Consider the following 26,574-nt stretch of genomic DNA (forward strand, 5'->3'; position numbering starts at 1 on the left):
GGAAGAACACCACCAAATAGTGGTGCCCCTCTTTACTGTGTGGAGGGCATGTTTGGGTCACAATCAGATAACCTCTGGCACCATTTGACCCCTGCTGTGGCTATTTATTTACAGTTGTTCATTTACCTGCGGTCCAAGACCAATCATAACAGGGAAGTACAGCAAATACAGTTAAGTAGAAGAAAAAAAAATGGCATAAAAATCCTGAAACAGTTAATGATGTAAAGGAGGCACTGGTGGTTTCGTAAAGCCAGGGCTATTGATAGCAATTTTGAAATCTTCTCAGCGGTTTCTGAGTATTGATCACAAAAAAGAAGAGGAGCAATCTCGTAATCACAGGAGCAATTAAAATTACTGACCACTGGAGCTCAGAGATTCAATTGCCATTGCATATAGGGCAGGCATTTTAATAGTACAGGTAAAGCAAATTCACCCTCCATATCTGAACACAAGCAAGGGCGGCAATTGTACAGAAGGTTATCCACCTATTGTCATCCTAATGGGTAGTGCCCCAATTTTGTGCCAGAGTAGAGTCTCCAGTGAGGAACACATATGTCATGAGTACTGATGGCGAGCAGGAGGGGGCCCCTATCCAGGGGGGAAAACGCATGCGTAGTACTGAGGAATTAAGCAGCCATTCAAAGAGACACAGATCAGGCCCGCCTTAACTTTTGGGGTTTATCTGTCTGGGTTTTCCCACGCTTCTTCAGTTTGTTAGGATTCTGTCTTACGTAGCAGTAATAAACACTAGAGACCTACTCCTCGTCTCAGCGTGATTCCTGACTGTTAGGACACGTAGGATATTAAGAAAATATCTAAGGAGAGTCCAAGGGGCAGGGGGCAGCAATTATACTGTAGAAAAAACGGGAAACCCTGGCTTTGTCAGTTTGAATATCTGAGTTCCAATTCAGCCAGGGAGGTTTCCTTCCTTCCTTCCCTCCCTCCCTCCCTCTTTAAAACAAGATATAGTCCTAGAAGAGATAATATCAATAAGTAGACAAAGAAAATTTCTTAACTTATACAATTAATGCTCAATATTACATTAATAAAAGATAACAATACCAGACAAAGTATGCTGAGTTGTTTTTGTGATATATTCGTTAAAAAGAATAAATCTTTGAGCCAGTTTTAACTAGGCCAAGGGCAGAAAGTGCTGGCAAGGAAAGGCCACAATATGCCAAGTCATCATTAATTTGTCTCCTTAGGGTAGAACTAAACCTGTCTGGCAAGGTGAGATGGACAGGGAAGTTCCCCAAAATACTTCCTTCAGCCGGAATTTGAGTCAGCAGTACCCTAATTGAGCCCCAAAGGGGATGCAGCTTAATTCTAACCATATGAAAGCATTAGAGGTTGATTGAGGGATACATGTTATAATTTTTAGTTGCTGGCAACTTTAAAAGCCAGGTTGGAGAACAACATCAGGGCTCTTTTACAGCATTACAATGTTCATGTTCTTTCTCGATTTCAGAGACTCACGGAAGAGTTATAAGAAGCTTTTTAAGGAGAAAAAGCAAAAATGTGCTTTAGAGAACAGAACTTGGAACCAATAGACTGTGATCAACAAAAACCATAGCCTTTTTGGCGCCTTGTTTCCCAAATCCCTGCTAGAGTTAATTCTGATAATAATAACAACTTAATCTCCCTCAAGTCTTGGGCTCAATATTATCATGGTCTATTTACTGCATCCCAAGGCAGCAGACTCCAGTCCAGCTTCTTGAGGAATCTCTCCCTGAACGGCCCCCCGTTTCATCTTCTCAGGTTCAAAAATTAATCTGTCAACTGACAAATAGTAAAGCCCCAGGCAAAGATTTAGTTGTACCAGAATTCTTAAAACTACATTTTTATGATGGTTGCCCCCCTTTCCACAGCTATAAACAACTCCTGTACAGTATATCCCTAATGATTGGCTTAATTCCAATTCTCTACTGGCTGGTCAATTCAAGTGCCAAAAGTAATCTCCTGCAATTGTTAAATTTGCAAGTCAATCTGGAAATAACTACGTCCAAGCAGCCACTAAATTATTTAAAGCTAACGTTTTTAAAACTGCAGGGACTAGCCCAGGCAGTCACCAGGAATCAACACTGACTAGAAGGCACACACAAGCAGGCAAACATTTTTAAGCACAAGCTTTGCTTCTTAAAAAAACAGATCTGGTACTCTTTTGAGTGACTGCTAATCTTTGCTTCACAGAAGACTGGCTCAAAGCTGGAAAGAGAGCCAGCATCTGCCGGCTGTGTGTTGCTGGTTCTATCATGACAGGTGTTCCCACTGATCCTGCCAGCAAGGGCCTTTTTGTCACCACTTCTACTGTTTTTATTCCTTGCGGGGATGCATTTTGCCCACTCCATTCTGGCCTTGATTGAACTAGGTGCCATGGCAATGATGTTGGTTCTTACACATGGACCAATCATAATTGCATGTTCTTCTTCCACTGGCGATTTCTGAATGCTGCTGGCAATGGAACTCTTGGCCATTCGTTGCTATTCCTTTCCAGCACTATTTGAGGACAGATCTCACTCATTATCAATCACTCTCTCCTGCTTTCCCCATTACACCTGTTTTCTGTCAACTGGGCTGTTTTTAAATTTCAGTTTAGTGCTGTTCTAAAAAAGCACTGACACACATGCAGAAATATCCTGAAAGGTCCCAGGCATGGAAGAATGGTTACACCATGCAGGAGCATCAGGAGAACTCCATCCCATTTCACCAGCACTCCATGCCTTTGACCTATCAGCTGAACTATTTTTTGATACAAGTTTGGTGCGCTTTCAGAGAAGCATGGAGCATCTCCATGCCTCTGACCTTCTAGTTGCACCACTTGAAGAGCCTAAACACACTGTTCTAGGTACCCATCTCCACCTGCCCAAGCTTGCCCCATCCTGCATTAGGGATGGTGGTTGGGGGTTGCTTTTCTGCTGACAGGTGATGCTTGGAGAGAGGTGCTACAATGCCGTGGGACTCCACTAATCACTTTCCTTAACTGAAATAAGTCAAGGCAGCACCAATTGCCAGCCTCATTCCATGGAGAGCTGTTTGGTGCTGACCCTGAGAAGGAGGTAGGAGTGGGGAAATGATTGCTCAGTCTTGGGAAAGTCTTAAGCATGAGAAAAGAGATGGGGCCAGTCCCACCTTGACCTTGTAGTCCTTAAAAAGGGGTAGTGATGGTTTTGGACAGGCTTTCAAGGTTCTTTTAATATACAACAGAAAAGAACATTCCCTGAATCCCTGCAATGTCTGATTCTTGATCTGGCCTACCTTGAAGAGCTGACATTCCAGTGGCAGAACAGGGATTAGCAAGCATACTTTTCTGCCAGCTCAAGGAATAGAGGATGGCACTTCAACAGTTTTGGCCTGTGGCAGGACAGGATCGTCAGGGGTGGCAACACATTTCATGCCAGTGCTCTAGAGCTTTCTGCTGGCCAAAGGACCAATGGACAGCACAGCTCTCCAACTGAGAAGAGCTCATGGAAAACAAATAGGCCCATAGTGAGGGTGATTCCCAGTTCCAGGTTATATTTTCTAACTTGCATAAATCTTACAGATCTTCTTGCAGATGTGGCATTGGCTTGAGATAAAATAGGGACTCTTTCCATAAATAAAAAGCAACGATTGCATCTTGATTGTAGATGTTATTTTTATTCTACTGCTGTGTTCATAGCTGACAATTTTAACACAGCCCCTGTTGAGTACAAACCAGGAAGTTGGATTTTCCTTCTTTGTTTTCATAATGCACGGTAAGAAATGTAAACAGAGGAAAGCTATTCAAGCTGACTAGAATTGAATCTCACCATTAGCCCATTACTCTTCAGTAAGTAAATCTTTCATCCATTATAATGTAATAGTCAGCTTCTGAATTGTTTTCGTTTATTAAGCTTGCAATTACTTTTGTATTAGTAATTAATTAGTAATATTTAGTACTAGAACAGCTCATCAGATGTTTTGAGAGAAAAGACTGTCATGCTTTCATGATAGCAATAGCAGTCAATTCATTACTGATTTTCCAACTGTGGGCTATGTTCACCTGAGCACATGCCTGCTAACAGGAACCATCGCCTCATGTGCTTCCCCTTCCATCTCTCCCATTCATCTGTCCAAGATGTAAATTGGAGACTCCCTAAATCTCTGTAGCAATTTAGAGAAGGAAGGATTAGACTCTCAGTGAAATAAATTGCAGATCACTGCAATTGTTTTTGGAACCTGCATAAAGTGCGGGTGGTAGAGGACAGTGTGATATAGTAGTGTAGCTTGTTTACCCATCTTGCCCAGTATTAGCTACTGGCTGCAGCTCTGCAGAGTTATAAACAGGGATTTTTCTCAAACCCTTGCTCTGTAATCCTTTTAGTTGAGTTAACAGGAACTGAACTCAAGAGCTGCATGAAATTGTAACTAAACACCACTCCCCCATCTGAAAAATAGCCATTTGTGTATACAGTGTGTGTGTGTGTGTGTGTGTGTGTGTATGTATGTGTATATATATATATATATACACACACACACATACTGGATACTTTAGCATAGGTTGTTGTAGCACAACATATAGATGAGTATATGCCATATGTATTTCTGGTCAAGCATAGACAAATGCAATAAAATTTCTGAGTCACCAAAACAGTGACCCTCAGCTCACTGATGAGTGACTAAATGAATGTTGCCATACATCACATAATAGGCTTTCTTTCTGAATAAAGGTTTATGCTATGTGTCTGCAGTCTATGTATCCTAACTTGGCTCATTGCGTGTCTTGGCACTTCCAAGTAGATGTGCATAGATTATGGCAGCACCATTATTTTTATTTGTGTGTTTTTTAATCTAAGCAGGTGGTGTGAAAGAGGCCCCCCCAGCAACCTCGCTTGCTAAAATGTAGTGATCATAAAAATGCAGGCTAAGCCATGACTCAGCAGTCTCATCCCAATTCCAAGTTAAAAAAAAAACTTCAAACCCTCGACTTTTGCACTTTATGTTAATGAGCATGTGTTCCTTCTTTCTGGCTGAACGTTTATTTGCATTTCATCCCCCACCCCCCTCCAGACTGAGCTGTACACATGAATATAGTGAACTTTTCAGAGAGTGAAGAGATATTGGAACTGAGAGAGGAATCCTTGGAGATGGAAGATAAGAGAACCATAAATATGACCTCAACACGGTGGGTGATCAAAGTCACTTACCTCCTGACGGCTGTGGATCTGACCTGCATGTTCATGCAGTTTGGGATTGTTCCAGTGAGTACAAAGTGTGAATGCTTGATGCCTGTTCAAGGAGGGATTCAATTATTGCTTGAAACCATGGCATGTTTCTTGATAATACTAAGTAGAAATCCGTTTAACCGTGTCACCTCAGATAAATGAGATTTTCTGAACTAATATTTGCTCTGTAAAAGTTGTTCTCATTACGTTATTAACCCATAAGGATAGGCTTAAGGGGCTGTGTAACTTGCTCTGCCCTGGTCCTTGAGTCTTGTTTTTGTATCATGTCCCAGCCCAAGGAATAAATTTAATACAAACAAAACTTGTTAATTACTGTTTTTGTGTTTTTGTATTGTTCCTTGTTTTTACATAAATGTTTTTAACAAATTGCAAACTGCCCAGAGTCACTGGGAGTCAGGTAGCATATAAATTATATATATATATATATATATATATATATATATATATATAATTATTATTATTATTAATTGGAAGCTGAATAGGATTTTTTTTGTCAACTTTTCTGGTGAAATTGATTACAGGCTGTTCAGGCTGTTACTGTTGTTGTATTTTTGCTTGCTTTACGTTTATTTGCTAGGGAGGCAATTACTCATCATGGATATTGAAGGGTTATTGGGTACAACTTGGAAATCTGTCCCCCCAAACTTAGGAATGCCCCTCCCCAGATCATTTCCAGAAGTTGCTGTGAAACTGTAATTTGTAACGTGACAGAAGGTAGAAATTGTTAAGTCCATGGGGAGTAGCTATAGTAATTGAATTTAATTAATTAAAATTAATTTTAGTTATATTTAAATGAACTTTAGCCAATTCACTTCTTTCTTGTCTAAGAAACAGGCCATTCAAAAACCAGGTTTGGCTTTTAACCCCAAAGAACACCCAGTGTATGAGAATTACAGTTGGTTCATTGCCAAGTACTTAGATGCGTTTTAAAATGGAAAAAGGCTCCTGGAACTTGGCTGTCTGAGGTTTTGGGGCTGGGGTGGGGAAAGGAATATCTTTAGGGGACTCAAGGAATTATGGTCCAAGACACCACCTCTGGATATTTGAAGGTATGATTGAGAGCCAAGTCATTCATCCACAACAGTCACCTGATTATTACTCTACACTTTTTCCATTGCAGATCCTTATCTAATTCAATTCAGTGATCTCAGATGACACCTCTCCTGCATGTAGAACGACCAGAGTTAGGGTACAAAAGAATTTCTATATCTCTTTGCTGCCATTTAGCAGCCATTGAGATTTTTGCAGCAGAGATCTGGTAGCCCTACATGTATGTTGCCTCTTCATTTCTGATTATGGTTGCAACTGCTTTATCCCTTCCCCTCCTTCTCTCAGAAATAAAACTGAGTTTGCATGCAGAATCACTATGAATTATATCATCTTCTTTGTTATAAGATCTGGGAGAATGGAAAGAGTTTGGTTCTTAGAAGATGGGTTCATAATAATTAGGAGCTGAGGGTTTTGGGGGGGGCAGTCCAATTAATTGTTTGGTCTTTCTTCCCAAGACTTGGATTGTTAGAACATGTTGATTTGTTTCAGAGGAAATTTTTAAAGCTGAAGCCTGTTGAATTTAAAAAGAAGAGGAATTGGTATATTTTTGATACCTCTTTAGGACTCCTCAATGATGAAAACAATTATAGAGGAAAAGGAAAATGAATTGAAGTTGTAACCCCTTTTTTATTTTTTATTTATGCTGGCAAATGAAGAGTTTTATAAGGAAAATATTTATTTTCCATTAAATAGGGAAGAGTTTGTATAAAAGAGTTTATCAGAATTCAATGAATTCATGTATAAACAGACAGTTAAACCTGAAGTTTAAAGTGGTTCTCAATCAAGATAAAGCAGTATTCAGTTCATATTGGGGGACGGGGTGTGCTAGCTGAAAACTCGATCAAATTAAGCTTAACCCTCTGAGTTATGGGGAGTTGACCAGATATGAGAGATTCAAAGTAGCCTTTACTAAGAGGAATGGAGGCAGAAATACCCCTTCCTTTTTCTTTTAAAATGAAGAAAGTGGAACTCAGACTTGAAGGTGAGTTACAGCTTATAGGTATACCTAGCTGAGCGTGGCTGATTGAGAAGCTGAGCAGATCCAACCTGATTAATACTTGGATGGGAGACTGTTAAGGAATGTTAGTGCTATAGTCTAGACTGTGAAGTGAAAATTCTAGAAGACAATAGCAACCACTTCCATACTGATGCCAAGGAAACTACATAGATCAGCCTTTCTCAACCTTTTGACCCTGGAGGGGCCCTTGAAATATTTTTCAGGCACGGGGAACCCCTGTACATTCAGGCTCAAATACAGACCAGAGGTTACAAAATTATCATATTCGTTTCATGGGTAGGCCCATATATATGCATCAACAGTGTTTTTAAACTAAAAATAAAGAATGAAACTTACCTCTTTAACATCAAGTTGCCCAAATTTGAAATAATTTTTTAAATTAATTGTGATCTCCCAAGGAACCCCTAATGAGCTCTCATGGAACCCTAGGGTTCCATGGAACCCTGGTTGAGAAACCCTGACATAGATCATCAGAAGTCATGCTCAACTTCACTTTTTTATCGTCTTCTCTTTCAAAAGTGTAATGTCTAACCTTTCTCCCTCCTTTCTCCTCTATTTTAGTATTTGGCAACTAACTTGGGTTTGGATGCAGTTGAATTTGGCTACTTGCAAACGTTCTTTGGTATTCTTCAGCTTCTGGGTGGCCCCATCTTTGGAAGGTAAATATAAAGTGATATCTTATGAGCTCTTGTGGAATGGCAGAATTGTCCTAAATTAATGTTATCATTTTTTAACTTAGGAAAATAATTTAGATTTAGCATTTAGCATTTCAATTAAACATCCTGGATAAAACTGAATGGGGAAAAATCTGCAGAATACCCTATATTGTGTATCGACTACTTAGAGCTCTGATAGAGCAAAACTGTCTTCCTCAACCTGGGTGTCTTCAAATGCATGGACTTCAGCTCACAGATTTTCCCAGAAAGCATGGTCATTGCCAAGAACTCTGGTAATTGAAGTCTATGGATCTAGAGCTCCCTCTAAGTTTGCAGAACACAGGAGTAAGGCTACTGATGAAGATGACATCAGTTGACTGGAAGGACTATATGGGGAGACTTTCAGGATCACATAGTACATTTAGAATGATTCTGATCTATTTTTGATCTTTCTATTCAAGAAAGAAAGAGGGAGGGAGGGAGATGCATCCAGATTTCTTGGAGACCAGGTTGGTGGTTTCCAGTATGATGGGTTCTGCTTTTATTATTGCAGCTTCAGTCAGTTTCTAAATATATTGCATCATTCTTCTTCCAGGTTTGCTGACCAGTTTGGAACCAGAACTGCTCTAATTCTCTCATATTTGGCTGGATCTCTGTGCTTCTTGCTCCTCTCTATGTCCATCAGTGTCCCCCTACTCTTTCTTTCCAGAGCTCCAGCCGTCTTCATTCATGGATTACCAGGTAATTTATTTTATTTTATTGATTTATTTTTTATCCTGCCTTTATTATTTTTATAAATAACTCAAGGCAGGGGACATACCTAATACTCCTTCCTCCTCCTATTTTTCCCACAACAACCACCCTGTGAGGTGAGTTGGGCTGAGAAAAAGTGACTGGCCCAAGGTCACCAGCCGGCTTTCCTGCCTAAAGTGGGACTAGAACTCACAGCCTCCTGGTTTCTAGCCCAGCACCTTAACCACTAGACCAAACTGGCTCTAATGTTACAAGATATACAAATCCAGGAATCAATTAACTCCAGTTGCCTTGGTTATTAGTTGAGCATGCAGCACTTCAGTTTGAAAGATGCTTGGTAGTTCAACGAAAGCTTGCTATTTTCCACTGTCTTCATAGGTGCACAGATGGTTATAACAGACTTGACAACTCCTGCCGAACGTGCTGATGCTTTAGGAAAGCTTGGACTTTGTTTTGGAATAGGAGTAATTCTTGGATCTTCCCTGGGTGGTATCTTAACCACAAACTTTGGGTGAGTAGTCTTGTTTCAGCTATGAATTGGGAGTAGCTGTGTTTGGGTGGATAGTCATATTTCAGCTATGAATTGGGATCATACTTGACCTGTTAAGAAATGCCTTGTTCTGTGCCTAGCTACCAGGAAATAATGTGAAACTGGGTAGAAAAACATAAAGGAAAAGATTGCTCTGTGTTGAGAAGGGATAACTTACTCAGTTTGACTTGACCTCTTCTCACCTCTCCCTGCTTGCTGCTTTCTCTTTTCCCTTGCCATCCAATGGTTTCTAGGAAGTGTATATACAAACATATAATAAATACGCACATATGTACAAGTGTGTCACCTGCACAGATTTATTGGAGGAACACAGTGGAAAAAGTCCATGATAGATTTCAGGTAGAGTTGTTATACTTCGATTAACAAAATAGGGAAGCTGCATACTGCCCATGATTTTATCTGTGTTTATTGTGTTTTTGTATCTATCTGTTTGGAGAAGTCCTCTTCCTTCTGGGCCCAACTAAGGGGAAGCCCCTAACCAGCCTTGGCTGATCTTGAAAAAGCTAAGTAGGGTCAAAATTAAATGATAATTGGATGGGAGATAACCAAGAAATACTGTAAGCTAAACTGAAAAGTCAAGAATACATCTTAATGGCAGGCTGTAGCAAACCAATTCTGTATGTTGCCTGGATGGTACCTGGATGTGTCCATGAAGTCAACTAAAGGGGGACTTGGCCTCCACCTTTTTACTAGCTCCCAGTATGGAGAGTGATTTTTAATCAGTAGAATCTGAGAGGTGTAGATCCCAGAATCTGTTCTTCTGGAGGATTAGAAATATGATAGCAGATTAATCCCAGCAGGCTTAAAAAGGACAAAGCAATGTTGAACTGCTCAAGTATTTGCCTTTTGTGTGTTAAGTCATGTGATCTGTGATTTTAAATAAATATCCTACTTCTGGCAGCTTATTTTAGAAATTGTTCCAGAGCAGTAGTTTAGAAGAAGGTTAACAACCTTAAGAAATCAAAGTCCATGTTGAATGTTAATTCTGCTCCCATCCTGTCCAACAAGGACGATATTTACTCAGCCCTGCTAATCTTTTTTTCCCCCTTCTTGCTGGTAAAAAACGTATTGACTAAGGTTGTTGTGCGCACTGTAGTTTTTTTATTATTATTATGAATTTTATTAAGTTTGAAAAGAAAGATAAAAGCTATGAAAAAACAAAAAACTACAAAAAAGAGAAGAAAAACTAAAAAGGTATGAAAACTCAAAAGAATTTTTTTTTTCAACATTACAGAAAGATGTGACTTCTGACTTTTAACAGCAAGGATATACAAAAAATTTCCATAATCAATCTCTTACTCTATATTAAACCAAAATCACATTATTTCTATAAATCCTTCCCATTTAGCACATTATAAAAATCACTAAGTACAGCTACTCCCTCCCCTTATATTAAAATAAAGGAAAAAAAAATTCATATAAACCTTCTAAACAACTCCCCCCCCAAAAATAACACTTATTTAATTATTCCCTTCCTACTACTATTCTATACATTTCTACTGTACTAAAAATCAAACTAAAAAGCTCATAAATTGTCTGCCATTATACTAAATAATACAACAGTTTTAATAATCTTAATCTTAATAAACCCAAAAAAGCAATTCGAAACAATGACCTTAAATCATATTCTTAAAACCATCCAAATAAACATTTTTATACCCTCATAATCTTAATCCTTAAAGACAAATAACATCAGTCAAACCCTAAAAGCAATTCAGATAAACATTTTAACCCTTATCCCAATAAACCAAAGCATTTACATATCCCCACAATGTGCAAGAGCTTTCTCTTAAAAAAATCAAACAACCCAACTGCCCCCCTCAAAAATTCCAACTTCTCTTCAGAAAACCTCCCATGCATAATGACCCCTTCTTTTTCATGGCATTCCTCCAGAAGATCAATTTCATTTGTGGCTTGCAAGTCTCTCTCTCCGTTGAATTTCTCCAATTCCACTATCCAATCTTCATCCAGCATCTCAACAGAAATCCCAATCTCATTCTTAGAAGAAACATTTCTGTCACTGTTGAATTCCTCAGTTTCATCCACTACATCCCCAGCCAGATGACACATTTGAGAGCTCATATTTTCCACAATGTCCTGAATGTCTTGTATAAAAACTTGACAGGAGTCAGAAAAGATCTGTTTAAAATCTTGATGGAAGTCAGAAAAAATCTGTTTAAACTCCTCCATGTCTCACACAGTAGATTATGGCGCCCCCTAGAAGCTTAATCAGTGAAAGTTGAAGATATGGAAAAGTTCTGAAGTATGTTTACACGAAGTGAAGGTGAGATAAGCAGACAGTTCCCAAGGGAAAGTAGACGCAGAAAGTTGAAGGTTTAAATCAGCCAATTCAATGTGTAGGAAAATGCTAATATCACCTTCTGGTGGGAATATGGCTGACTGAGCAGCTGTGTCTGCTGGCTCTGTGGCATCATGGCAGGTTTTTTTTCCAGCTCAGGCTGGTTTCTCCTGAAGCCCAGGAGCTTTTTCTGGGTAAAGAAAATGCTCGGAATCAACCTGTTTTTCCTCCGCATGGCGACTTACAGCCTGAGAATTGCAAACAGCATTAGCACTGATCGGGTAAGAGCCACTGGAAGGCCGGGATGTCCTCATTTCCAAGCTGCGCTGCAGCCTTAAAGAGACACTAAGTCGAGCCACCCCATTTCTAAATCACCCAAGTTATATTTTTTAAGTTTATGTACCCCAAGAGAGTCTTTCTACAGCAAGGAGAAGCGATCTCTCTTGGTGCCTATCATTGTTTCTGGATTAATTTTTAAATCTTTTTAAGCTTTGGCTTGTTTTCCCATTTAAAGATTAAGGAGGACTGAGAATAAATCATTGCCTCCCTGCTATTATTTTTGTATTGAACTTGAAGGATTTAATTTTTTCCTACATGTTGAATCTGCTGTTTTGTATCTTCAGCTTTCTGTTCCCACTTTCCCTGGCAGCTGCTTGTTAGCGTACTTTCCCTTGTGTCAACATCTTTTGGAAATCTTCTATTAATTCATTAACTCCTATTTCTGCTAGTCAAGTATCTAGGGGGGCACCATAATCTACTGCCTGAAACATGGAGGATCTCAAAGAGACTTTCTCAAAGTTTTGTTCTGAGCTTAAGTAGATTCTCTCTGATTCCTGTCAAGTTATTTTTCAAGATATTCAGGATATTGTGGAAAATATCAGTTTTAAAATCAGCTTTAAAATGTGTCATCTGGCTGAAGATGTTGTGGAAGAAGCTGAAGTTTTTACTACTGATGGAGAGGCTGAAGCCTTTGATGAAATGCCAGGCGATGAATATATTCTGGTGCTGAAGGGGTTAAAGCGACAGTCTGAGTTGCAAATTGCAAATGGTGTTGTTTTTCTGATGGAATTTTATGGGAAAGAAGAGGCTGTGCTCTGTGGGAGGTTTTTTGCTGAGAAGTCTGAGTTCCTAAGGGGGCAGTTGGGCTGTTTGATTTCTGTATGAAAAATGCCTTGTGTGTATTATGAAGATATGTAAATGCTTTGGTATATTTTGAAGTGGAGTAAAGAATTAAGAATGTTTACCTGGATTGATTTTTAGGCTTGTATGATTCCATTTTTCTTTAATGATTTGGATTAAGAATTACTGGATTGCTTTTAAGGTTTGATTTTTAAGATTTATAAGGTATAATAATAATTGTCTGGTTTTAGGTTTAATAGGGTTAGGATTGTTATAGTATTATTAATTATAAAAGATAATTTATATGTTTTTATAGTCTGATTTTTATTATAGGGGACAGAAATATATAGAATAGTGGTAGGAAGGAAATAATTAAATAAATGTTTTTGGGATGGGGAAGTTGATTTGGAGGTGTATGTGTATGAGTGCGTGTGTGTGTGTATATATATATATCAATATAAGGGGAAGGAGCAATTGTATTTAGTGATTTTTATAATGTGCTAATGGAATGATTTATAGAAATAATGTCATCTTGGTCTGATATACAGTAAGGAATTTATTATGGAAATAGCTGTATATTCTTGACGTTGAAAGTCAGAAGTCATTTCTTTATATAATCTTCAAAATACTTCTTGTGTTTCACACTTTTTTGGGTTTTTTTCTCTGTAGTTTTTTTGCTTTTCTATAGTTTTTATCTTTGCTTTAAACTCAATAAAATTCTTATAAAAAAGAAAAGAAAATGCTAATATCTTCAAATTTGATACCAAAATAATAACAGGAAAACAATTGTTTACTCTCAATCCTACTTTATATTTGGAAGGAAAACAAATTCCAAAACTTAAAAAAGAATTTTTTGAAAAGTAATCCCCAAAATAATGATAAGTACCAAGAGAGCCAGCTTCTCCTTGCTGTAGAAAGCCTCTCTTAGGGTATGCATACTTAAAAATAAGCCAGTCTTAGTGTCCCTTTAAGGCTACAGCACGGCTTGGAAAATGATGACATCCCAGCCTCCCAGCTAGCTCTTATCAGTGGAATGCGAAACGCTGTTTGCAATCTTCTGGCTGCAAGCAGCCATCCGGAGGACAGATGGGGTAATTCTGTCATGAGCACTGATGGTGAGCAGGAGGGGGCCTCTATCCAGGGGGGAAAACGCATGCGTAGTAGTGAGGAGTTGAGCAGTCATTCAAAGAGACACAGAACAGACCCGCCTTGACTTTTGGGGTTTAGCTGTCTGGGTTTTTCCCACGCTTCTTCAGTTTGTTAGGATTTTCTGTCTAACGTAGCAGTAATAAAACACTAGACTTATTCCTTGTCTCAGCGTGGTTCCTGACTGTTAGGACAAATTCCTGGTGTTTTCCTTCATCCAGAAAACACTCCTGGGCTTCAGAAAAACTTGCCCAAGCCCCCCCAAAATTGCCACGTTGTCAGTTCCGCCTGCTAAGCCCACAGGCACAGCTGCTCAGTCCACCATGTTCCCACCAGAAGGCCTGCACACTGTAGTTTTTAACATGCAGATTAATCTTCTGATTAGGTGACTGAGTCTTTTTTGCTCTAGAGACATTTTGCTAGGTTTTGAGTCAGAAAACTGTATTTACCCAGTTGAAAAAAATCATGTTTGCTCTTACTGAGATTAATCTAAAAGCCCAAAAATGCAATTTGTGAAATGTCCTAAAACTGCCACATCAAGTAGCAATCATAGAAGGAGGCCTGCAGGGTACAGCTGTAAATTGTTCAAATTGCCTGGAGCATAAAATCTGATTTATCTTATGGAGAAAGAGATGTCGCTGTATTTTGAGAAATCATTCTCAATAACATCTTGTAAACAAATCATTCTCAATAGCAACTTCTTAATAAGAGACAAAAGAACAAGGGAAACTGGTCCTATTTAATTCTAAACCTCTGAAGGCAAGATAGTAATGTACACATTTGACCACTAGGTGGCAGTTTTCCTCATTGTTTTTGTCCATTTACTTAATTTCTACATTTGGTTTGAGCAGTTACGCTCCCTAATTTGTGTGGTAGGGAGAATGGAAAATATAGCAGAACTCTATCCCAGCCCCATGACGTGGGTGAAGCCCACCAGGAAGTACCAGGGCTGTAGACTACAAAGCCAAAAACTTCCTGGAAGAAGTCAGGAGCAGAAGAAACTGCTTAGAAGTTTTCATGAATTCATCATGAATTCTCTTTCTCATGACAATGGTTAAGATTTGTCTGTTGGCATTGGCTTGCAAGAAAGTCTTACTTAGAATAAAATGCCCTCGAGAAACACCTTTTCTAAATCGCGTAGTGAGGGGGCTTCATGTATTTTGGAATTTCTACATGTGCTGAAAGGGTCAAAGGAGGTTAAACTAAGTGAGCTGTTGCCTTTAGTATCTGAAGTGGTCTTTATGGTGGTTGATGACCACTGCCTACATCACTCTTTACCTCAATAGCTGTTGATCAAAACATACAGTGATTTCCTCCCTTAGTTCTGGTATCTAGTTCAGATTGAGTTAAGGTCAGCAACTTGGTCCAAAAATGGAAATAAATTCATCTTAAGCTCAAAATTAAGCCACCAGAGTCGTTGTACATGAGATAGGTGGTAGAGAAATTTAATAAATAAATAAATAAAATCCTGTGTGGTTTTTTAAAAATTAACCTTCCTAGTGGATTTTGTCATCTTTTCCTCACAGAACTTGCTTTCATACCTTTGATCATGTTCACTGAACTCCATAAGCCAATTCCAATTTGTCCTGAACCTACAGACATAATTTCACAGGGAGTTGGCAGCTGTCTATGAAAAGTCAGAGGTAGTGGGCATTGGCCTGACATCAATGCTCCATTTAAAATATAAATCATACTTCTTTATTCTGGTACCTTCAGATGAGTTAGATTACAAATCCCATCACCCCAGCTTGTTTTAATCCAGTACATTTAAAGGTATCAGGCTGGGAAAAGTTGTTAAACTCCTCTCTCTGAACCCCACATGTTATCACGTTTCTCTCTCCCTTCCAGCCACTGAAAATACATCACACTTCCTAAAGCATTGATTAATATTGGCCTCTATGTTTGTTTCATTTTGTGGAAGGATTTATGAAGTCTTCTATTTAGCATACCTAGAAGCATAACTGATATGAAACCCTATATTTAGTTTTAGCATTTACTTGGACACCTCCTTAACTTTTTTCCAGTCACCACACAGAATTTCACCCATTTGGTTTGGGGGAAAAGTCCTTTCCGTGTGGTATTATCTGTAGCTTGATTACAGTATGGAAAAATTAGATTTAGAGACAGAGATTGCCTTTTGATGTGTCATTTTTCAATATACACTAGGTGGTGCTAATGTGCTGGGAAAAGTTAAAGGAACTTTTTTTTTTTTTAGAAACTTCTGGTAAAGGTTGCTTTGTTCACATGGCATTATACAGTTCTGCAAGAAATCATCATTCTGCCCTCTTTTTCCTAATTTGCATTTCCATGATGAGGGTCAGTAAGACATTCAGGGTCAGCCTGTTCTGATTACACGGCCCGTAAATTTATTATCATGGCATACTGAAGCAACTTGTAATGGGACATGGGAAAATATATATTACATGGCTTGGTTGCTTATTAGTTCTTTCTAATTAACCTTCATTTTAAAATATAGAGAAGGAAATGTGAGGGATACTGATGTTCTGGATGTTCTTCAAATTGATTTGCTACTAGGAAGGGAATCGAAGTAAACTTACTGGTTCAAATGAGCTCACCAAGATAGACCTCCATCCTTGGAAGCCAGTTTCTGCTTACCTAACAGGATTTCCCCTTTCCTGCCAATCCCTTGCATAACAGAAATAGATTTTCCTATTGCTTTTTGACAATGCATACTATATGCACATATGGAAGAGGAATGAACACAGTGATTGCTGTGAGCAGTATCTTGGTTCCTAAACTACCCTTTTTTCTGATGCATAACTACAGTACACTGAAATTCTATACATGGTGACTTAGAAGTAAAGCTCACAATATCTAATTAGACTTATTCCAATTAAGTATACATACAAGTTCAGGCTCCCTCCCCATAAGGAAACAAATGTCCTTCCAGATGTTGCTGTGCTGTTCCAGCAGCTCTAGCCAGTATGGATGAAGGATGGTGATGATTTACTTCAGCGGCATCTGGAGGATCACTGGCCATTTTCACTCAGCTGAGCCAAAATGCTATGTGCCTATCCTTAAGCCTTCAGAAAACTAAACTGACATGAAATTTGCTGTCCCTATTGCCAACCCCTATCTGCCTTTGTAGCCTCAATAGTGGCTTGCCACAAGATAGTTGTGTCCTGGTTTTGGGTGTGCAGGGCAAAGTTAGTGGTTAAACCCTCTGGCTTTGCTGCCCTCCCCCTTTCTCACATCACTAGCTAGTGAGAAGCCATCCAACTATCAAAACAGTGCTGTGATTAGCAGATGGCTTTGACAGATGTCTGGACTAGCAGATTTACCCATCAAAACCTGGTGTATTCCCAAGCCTACTAAATAGCTGACCTCTGGGGTGGAGGCTACTTGTTAAAGGGGGATAGTTCTCTGGTTTTTCAAGGTAATTTCCTTAGCCCATCATTCAGCTGTTTATCAGAGTTCTTTTGAAAGAGAGCTAAACCCACACTCAAAACAAGGTAACAAGTAAAGAGAGAGAACCAGCCTTCTCCAAGCCTATTAAAAGAGCCAGCTCTCCCATTTACCGCACAGATCCCTAAACCTGTCAGTCAGCTGTTTAACAGCCACAGAGAGCTGCCAGTACTATAGCAACCAGAAGCTGTGTCCTACTCTACTTCCAGAATTGGGCCAGAGAGGGTGGCCTGCATCCCAGGGAAGTGTGCATGCAGCATAAGCCAAAAATAACAAATAGATGGTGGGATTTTTATTTTTATTTTCTAGCATGGTTGAGGAATCTTGGCGAAGTATTATCCCCTTTAAACTTAAAACTGGTTCCCTTAGGGGGAAATGCTACTTTAACACCCGCACAGCTTTCTGTGACTTAACTGTGCCTTATGGGTGGACTAATACTCAGATGACAACATTACAGGGATATGTAGGACAAAGATAGTGCCTGGGAATTTTGGCCAAGGCAAAAGGCAAATGGGAAAAGGCCTGCTGGTTCCCTACTTTTGCTATTAAAGAAATGAGCTAGACTGGGACTTCCTGCATTCCTTGTCTTATATGGATGGGAAGTGCCTTAATGACCTCTTGTGAGCCTTCCTTATTCAGAGCTCTGCGTGCCCTTGAAGCATAAGTGAGTTATTGTGTCAGTAGTGGAAGGGAGAGCACATCCATGATGCAAGGAATGCAGGAATGGGGTAGGGGGATGCATTCAGGAAAGCATACTAAACCCACTGGGGTTCCTGCTAAAGTAATCACTGAGCAATCCTCCCTGCTAACACTTTCCAGAAGTCTCATGTATATTTAGAGTTGCATGATTTTCCATAAAGACCCACTAGCTTCCTGTTGTTTAATACAAAGGAATTGATTCATGCTGTATTTATTTTGACTTTTCCCCCTCTTTGTTATGAAAAGAGAGAAAGAATTTAACCAGAGGTTTCTGCCCACTTTGCACTTTCTTTTTCATGTTTTCTCAGTTGGCACTACTATTCACAGATGTGTGCTGCTGACACATTTGTGCCTAGGAGCAAAAAAACTTATTTTTGCTTTGCTCTTCAGGCAATATCTTTGACCAAATATTCAGTGACTGCTAGTAACTCTTAAAATGGCAGCTGACAGGGCCACTGTTCATAGGATCATCCTTCTTAGACCTGCATCTCTTCATAATGGTTGGATCACAACATGATGCCTAATCCACCCAAGGATGAGGGTTGCTGGGGGTTCAGTGCTAAAACTTGCACATTGCACCAAACCAAAACCCAGCCAACTATGCAGTGGCTTAGTAACTGTTGAAAAAACCAGCCATCATGGTTTATTCCACAAAATATGGCTGAAACAATCCATGTCTTAGCATCATGTGTTAAAAGGCATGAAATGCAATGCAAGAAGCTACAAAAGGATGATGGGGCAGGATGCTTCATAGTCTTACATGTTCACCTCTCCTGTTTTGGGTCGAGAGTCCATAGGCATTTATGGTTGGGATAGAGCTAGTAAAATTTAGCTTTACTGTGACTGTTTTGAACTATGATATCATGGGGTAGTTTTTTAGAATAAATAAATGACTCACATGACCTTTGACTTTATTTCAAAAGCTCCCTGCAGATCATCAATCCAGACTTCTTGGCAGCCAACTGGGCAGTGGGTGGTCAGGAGAGGGAAAAATGGAGTCTGTTGAAAGAGAGACAATGAACTGGAAGAATGGAAGAGTGAAAGAGAGCTCCTTTTTGGCACTGGGTTTGCCCAACACTGGCATCCACCGTGGTCACCCAACAGATTACCCACAAAGGAATCCAGCTCTCAACAGCAACAAAAAACACGTTCCCCTCTTTTGGCATATGTTGCATACAGGCAACCAGAGTAGACTAGGATCCTAGTTTTAGCCATCTTTGGGAAGCTGTAATGATAGAAACTCGATTGTATTTGGTTTTTTTAAACAAATCAAAAAATGTAAAACTCCACAATACCTATAATCCCAAGCACCTACGGGAAAGGTATGACAATTAATAGCAGGTCAATCAATAAGTTAAGGCTCCTAGTTTAATATTTTTTCCATTGGACCTATCCACTGTATCTGTCTTTTTAAAAAATCCAATTAAACTGACAAACAATTAACCCTTTTCATAAATGGGGATTGGACTGGGAACATTTTGTTGTTGACAACTTTGTTCTCTGAGTAACTGAACATTCTGTGTCATCACACCAGACCAGCCAATCACTATCAGGGCATTACCACTACAAGCAATATACAATAAAGGCTCTCAGTCAAGAGATGGGATGACATAGTTATTTGCTTAGAGGAAGCAATTATATATCCATGTCTCTTTCCCATAACAGAGCTATTGCAGCTCTGAAGAAATTCCATGAAATTTCTTGCATCTCCATCACATTGGCCAGTGGAAAATCAGTGGGCGTTTAAAGGGGTAAAGACTGGGTCATAGATGAACAGGGCAAAGGTCCCAAGAGCTCTATTTCTAGACAATTTCCCCATTCTGGCTTGAGAACTCCTTTTTTCTTTTTGTATACTGTAGCAGAAAAGCTGGCATCTCTCAGTCAGGAATCATTATGCTGATTAGCCATGCAGTTTGCTCTGGTGACGCCAGAATACAAAAAAATCCTTTGTTCTTGATGACAAGACGTTCTAGAGGGTGAGGTTTTCATGGCTGCTGGCCAGATGATCCATAAACTGTACCAGAATTTGCACAGGATATGGTTGCATGTTCAAGAGTTCAGCCTTCCCCATATAATCGAATCCTACACTTAGGATAAGGGACACGGTGGTGCTGCAGGTTAAACTGCTGAGCTGCTGAGCTCGCTGATCGGAAGGTCAGCGGTTTTGTTAAAACTACATGCTCAAGTCTACTAGGTTATGAAGGTGGACTGGAATTGTTCCCTCTCACTGATTCATCAAAGGAAGAGAGGAACTGCAAGTTTTCTCTTTTAAAACTTGAGTGAAATTCTTCCTGCGTGAGAAAGCCTGAGGAACAATGTAGATCCTTCGCATATTCAGCTATCAGGGTAGTGTCATCAGAATAGCACAGATTATTGATGTTTCTTCCTCCAGTTTTAGAACTACGCTCATCTTCTTCCAATTCCGCTTCCCTTAATATATATTCAGCATATAGGTTGAATAAATAAGGGGAGAGTATGTGGCCTTGTCACACTCCTTTGCTGACCTGGAGCCAGTCTGTCTTGCCAAATTCTGTCCATATTGAGGCTTCCTGACCTGTATATAAGTTTCTCATGAGGACAATGAGTTGTTCTGGGATTCCCATTTTTCTGAGCACTTTCCACAGCTAGATGTGATCAACAGAATCAAAGGCTTTTCTATAATTGATGAAGCATAAACTGACTTCTTTTTGGTATTCTTTGGCTTTCTCAATTATCCAAATTATCCAGTGTGCATCAGCAGTAATGTCCTTGGCCTTCTGTAAAGCCAGCTTGAATATCTGGCATCTCTTTTTTCTATGTAGAGCTCTCACCTGCGTTGGATGATCCTAAGCATTATTTTGCTAGCATATGAAATTTAGGATATTGCGCAATAGTTTGCACACTCTGTTAAGTCTCCTTTTTTTGATATTGGAATGTAGATTGACCTCTTCCAATCAGTTGGCCACTGTGTCATTCTCCAGATTTGTTGGCATAGTTTGGTTAGAACTTTGACTGATTCTTCTTCTGTTGCTTGCCATATTTCGGAGGGTATTTCATCAGTTCTTATAGCTTTCCAATCTGGTAATGACCGGAGTACTGATCTAATTTCTACTACTAGAGGCTCTTGTAAGTAAGGAATATCTTGGATGTTGAAGTCTCTACTGTATAGTGTTTCGGTATACTCTTTCTGTTTTCCTTTGATTTCCTTTGAATCAGTTACTATCTGTCCATTGGCACCCTTTAGCATACCAGTTCAGTTGGAACCTCCTTCTGAGTTCAGAGATCTTTTGAAAGACTTTCCTTGTTTTTCCATGTCTGTTTCCATCTTCATTTTCTTTACAGATGTTGTAATACTGCTTCTTGTCTCTTCTAACAGCTCTCTGAAACTCTTCGTTAAGCTCCTTTCTGAGATTTTTGTCTTTCTTGGCTGTGGCTGTGGCTTTTCTTCTCGTCTTGGCAATTTGCATGGTTTGCTCTGACATCCAGTTTGCTTTCTTCTCTTTTTTCAGTTTTGGCAATCTCTTTTCACATTCATTCTTAACAACCTCTTTAAATTCATTCCATAATTACTCTGGTTCTCTATCAATGAAGTCCAGGACTTCAAAGCGATTCCTGATGTTCTCCTTGAAAATGGTGGGTAATATGTTCAAGATCATATTGTGAAAATTTACTGGCTTTCCTCTTCTTCTTTAGCTTAACTTGGGGCTAGCACATTAGCAGTTCATGATCTGTTCTACAGTCAGCACCTGGCCATGTCCTTGATGCTATAATTGAGCTCCTCCACCTCCTTTTAACAATAATGTAGTCAATTTGATTTCTATATACTCCATCAGGTGATATCCATGTACAGAGGTGTCATTTTGGTTGTTTGAAGACAGTATTAGCTATGAAGAAATCATTGGAGTGGCAGAAATTGATAAGCTGGTCTCTTGTTTCATTTTGGTTTCCTAAGCTATACAATCCAACTACATTTCCCTCTTTTATGTTTCCAACTTCGGCATTTCAGTCTCCAATCACAAGCAGCACATCTTGCTTGCATGTTCTGTTGATTTCAAATTGAACTTGATCATAGAAGTAATCAACTTCCTCTTCTTTTGCATTGGTGGCTGAAGCATAAACTTGAATGATCATTTAAAGGTTGTCCATGAACTCTAATTGATATTATTTCATCACTGATTGCATTGTAGCCAAGTGCTGTTCTTGCTATACCCTTCCTAATAATAAAAGTAACAACATTTCTTCTTTGTTTTCCATGTCCTGAGTAATAAGCGGTGTGATCTTCTGACTGAAAGTGTCCCATCCCAGTCCATCTCAATTCGCTGATGTCTAGTATGTCTATTTGTAGTTGTTTCATTTCATCTTTCACTGTATTGAGCTTTCCTGTGTTCATGCTTTTTACATTCCATGTTCCTACTGTAATTCTATCTTTGCAGTTTTGGATTAGCTTTTCCTGTATGTCTAGATGTCTCAAAGGCTTTAATCCAGCCACATCATGAACACCATTAGTACTCTGAAAGATCCTCAGCTCTCCCTTAATAGCATGTTGAGTGCCAGTGACCTGAGGGGCTCATCATCTGGACTATATCGTCAATCATTTTATATTTTCTATCCGTGTGGTTTTCTTGGTAAAAATACAGGAGTGATTTGCCTTTGCCTTCTCCCACACAGTATGAATTGATGCCTTTGTCATTGTCACTAAAGTGAGCATCTGCCTCTGGCATCTTCCTATATCATTGCTGCCCAACATACTGTAGGTGCCTGCTTGCTTTAGCTGGGCAGCTGGGATGACATTCAAGCCTTGGGTGACCCTGCTGAGAATATATACACTTGGCATACACTTTGTTCATCCCTCCCAGGAACATCCCCCTCCACCACAGTGAGGCAGGACAGCAGGACTGGGGGGGTGGGGGAATTACATGGATAAAAATGTGTGTTATAAATCTCACCCAACTCACCTTTATCTCATTCCGTTCTGCTTCAGTTGTTTTTATTTTCCCATTTGCCATTTCTATTGTTATTCTTTAACCACATTTTATTTTTTAAAAAAAAGAACAACTAGGTATCTGTAATCCAAATGTTGAATATACCTGGTTTCCATAGCTCTGTTCAGGTTTCAATTTCACCACAATTCTCTTATGTAAAGTTCACGTCAATTAGCATGCCAGGCTTTAATAGGAGCATGATATAGGAATGTGAAATATTTGGATGCCAAGTGCTTCCTTTGCGGCCGATGCCCCAACTTGGTGGTGAATAACTGCGGCCGTATTCACCAGATTCATATCTAAACTTGCTTTTACCTGGGATATGACATGTTACAAATCAGGAGGAAGAACAAGGTAATGTAAGGTGTTTTGTGCCTGCTGGGAACGCTTCCCATCTTTTGAGTCAAACTTTGCCTTGGGCAAAAATTTTGGAAAATTACATTGGTGAAACAGGCAATGGAAACACTCCTGCTTTCCCTCCTTTGGCTCTTCGTTTGGCTAAAGTTGAAGACACTCAGTCAGCAGCTTCTGAGGTCTTCTGAGACCTCAAGGACATTTGTTTTATTTTGTTTTTATCATTATATGCATATAGAGCTTTATTAGCCAGAATGTTTATTTGCATGGTTGGTATTATTGTACAGCTAACAGGCATCACAGAATATCATGGGAGAAGCTCAAGGATGACCTATTTGCAGGGCCCCCTCTCTCTGATCATTTCTACCCACCCCTAGGGTAGGGTCCAACAAAAAGGGCATGCTCTGGTTCCCTTCTAACGCCAGCCTCTGGAATGAGCTTTCTCCTGAGATCTGGGTGGCCCACACTCTGCTGGTGTTTTGAAGGGTGTTGAAGTCCTGGCTTTTTGTCCAGGCCCTTGCCAAGGGTGGTTGAAGCCTTCTTTGGATTGTGTGCATCTGTTTACTTGGGGTCCCTTTGAGCACACCTCTGCACACTTGCACAAAATCAGCATGAATTTTGACAGATAGCTAAGCCCATTGGTCAGCGTTGTCAGTTTACCCTCTTCCCGCAACCCCAGCCCTTCTCACATTAAGAAGGATGGACTATGTGCCAGCAAGTCAGTGTTGACTCTTAGTGACCACAGAGATAGATTTTCTCCATGATTTAGAGCCATAGTGCCTCAAAATCCCCATGAACAGATAAAAAAAAAATAAGCCCAAGGCCTATCAAAGTGCAATTGGTTGCCATGTAGCTGGGCAGGCTGTGTGAAGCCACAGCATGAGGCAATAATGAGATAGAAAGTACTTTCCAAGAAGGCAGCTGAGACAATAAGAAGCTCTTCAGTACACTCAGCCTGAGGACATCTCTCATTAGACGAATAAAATAATTTGGCATGCATTGGAGACTCTTTCCCAAAGCAGTAGAGAGCTGCAGTTTCCAACCCCCCTCATTGCTGAAACTGAAGGATGAATTTACTGAAGAATGCTGATTTAATTAAAGGAATAGAAAGTATATCAGTTACACTTGACCAAAATAGGAGAGGATTTCCAAATTTTACCCACAACTCAGCTCCTCAGTCTTAAGAGTCAGTTCTTTTCAGATGCAATGGGTAGGCCAAGCAGAAATAGTTTAGAAAGTAAAAAAATACTTTGCCAATTTAAAACAATTGGGGTTTTTTCTAGCAGCCATTTTTTTCCCTTTCCAAATTATCTACATCTTGAGTGATATGACTTTCCCCTTGGAAACTTAAAATAGACTTTACTTTCGAAAAGTGAAGGTGAAGTCCACACATCTTAAAGCTGTTGAGGTTGAGAAACATTGCCTTAGAAGAAGAGCAATGTAATTCCAAAAGCTAATTCACATATACCTTAATTACTCACTTCTCACTGTATCAAGGAATGACTTGCGCTTGCCAATGAGCCAAACTACCCAATCCATTCATACTGGACTGTCATTTACCCTATACTACTCCCCACCCCCAACAATTTTCAATAAAGAGTTAAACTTGGAATCAAGTGACTTACAAATATGTATGAACAAGCACACAGAAAATATTCCTCATTCACATCTGGATTTTTCATATGCCTACTTGAACAAATTTCTATTAAAATGAATGACATCCTTTAGCAATTACTGTAAATTTCCTGAAATAATGGTCCTTGAAGCTGGTACTATGAATCACCTCATCACATAAAACAAGTAAAACTGAAGCCATTAATTAAGTTTTGTATGTCTGCCTAATTAGATAGCCTATTTTTGTTATAACCATTAGGGAAAACTTTGGACACTATTTTTACATCTCCTCAAATTAGTTGCTTCTTTAATGCTATAGATTCCATGGTTGTCTTATGTTAAACAAATAAGGACTTGTGCTCTATATCAGCCTTTCCAAACCTTCCATGCCTTCCAGAGGCTGTGCTGAGTGTAATGGCTGCAAATTCTGAAAAATCAGATCCAACACAGATGAAAGGTCTTAGATTAAGAAAAACGGGTCAATATCCATCTTCAGTGCCCTCTATTCTAAATATGGCCCAACTGGTGCGCCAGTCAATGTCAGGCCAAGGCCCCCTTGGCCATGGACTCTACCTGCTTTTCCAATAGGAAACGTGAATCCAGGAGGCCCTCCAAATTGTGAGCCTACTCTCCATGGGGAAGCACAGCTCCTTTGAGAGCCAGGAGTTTGCCCAGAATCACAAAGATTTTGAATAAATAAATTTGCATTTAGCCTTTTTATTCATATAGACATTGAAAGCACCTTACAATAAGTGAAGACTTATCTGACTTTGAAATAGTGTAAGAGTTTGCCATTGCTGCATTTAAGTAATAATTGTAGTTGGATGAGCACAAAGTGCACTGAAAAGTTCAATAAAAGAATGAAAAATAACACTGTGAAGTCAAAAGTGAATGGAGCAGACATCAGAATAAGCCAGCAGGCTGATAATTTTGTGACCCTACAAGCATCTGATTTGGTTTACGGTTTTAGGACTGCAAAATTAGGCACTCTCTCCCAGGATTGAAAAGAAAGAACAATTGTATCTGTGATAGGGAATATTTTCATGTTGTGATTAGTGACATAGAATCCAATTCCTGTCATCATTGGTCCTTGGGGTGTGGGGTGCAGAGGACACTCCTGTGATATAAAATCCTGTCTAACAAATCGGGCAAAAATTGAGACATGCAAGCCCAGGCATGTCCAGCTAGTTTCCTTTCTGCAATCAGTTTAAGCTGCGCTCAGCATCACAGCAATTATATTTTCATTCCTCTCCATCTGAGATAACACTCAGTCAATGGAAGCCTTATGCCCACAGCAACTATATCTGAAATGGTTCCAAAAGATAAAGGAGGGAGGAAGTTAGGAAGGCCAGCTGTTCATTGCTAGTGTGTTTTACAAGACATGAGGTGGCTATTTGGAATTTATCTGATGAAAGGTGTACTTAATAATGAGCTGTATTTACTGCTCCCCCAGCCCTTCAGAATTAACCTAACGATCAGGTAAAGTGAGACCCCTGATTTGGATTCCTGGTTGTTGATGTCATGAAAAAGCAGCAAATTGCTAGTTAGTGTGTATTAAACTAATGGCATTGTACAAGTCACTACCAAGTGCCAAAATAACTAGCCCAAGTACCTTGAAATGGAGGGGTTGGTGCACGGTTTCTTTTTCTACACCTGTCAGAACAGGGACTTGTCCTGAGCTCTCCGCTCATTCTGATCAGATTCCAACTGCCTTCTAAACAAGTT

The 26,574-nt window shown here is 39.5% G+C and overlaps 1 protein-coding gene across 1 annotated transcript in view; it reads left to right on the top strand.

The window, feature by feature from the left end:
• The first annotated feature begins 3,717 nt into the window (after positions 1 to 3,717).
• The window catches only part of SLC22A18 (solute carrier family 22 member 18), a 75,044-nt gene continuing 52,187 nt past the window's right edge, over positions 3,718 to 26,574 (top strand). The window contains exons 1-5 of the mRNA XM_063289353.1: positions 3,718 to 3,808; positions 5,029 to 5,219; positions 7,834 to 7,931; positions 8,524 to 8,669; positions 9,060 to 9,192. Coding sequence (XP_063145423.1) covers positions 5,043 to 5,219; positions 7,834 to 7,931; positions 8,524 to 8,669; positions 9,060 to 9,192 — 554 coding nt within the window. The 5' untranslated portion in view covers positions 3,718 to 3,808; positions 5,029 to 5,042. The remainder of the gene's footprint in view (positions 3,809 to 5,028; positions 5,220 to 7,833; positions 7,932 to 8,523; positions 8,670 to 9,059; positions 9,193 to 26,574) is intronic.

This window comes from Candoia aspera, chromosome 1 (genome assembly GCF_035149785.1).
Source record: "Candoia aspera isolate rCanAsp1 chromosome 1, rCanAsp1.hap2, whole genome shotgun sequence".
Taxonomy (NCBI): domain Eukaryota; kingdom Metazoa; phylum Chordata; class Lepidosauria; order Squamata; family Boidae; genus Candoia; species Candoia aspera.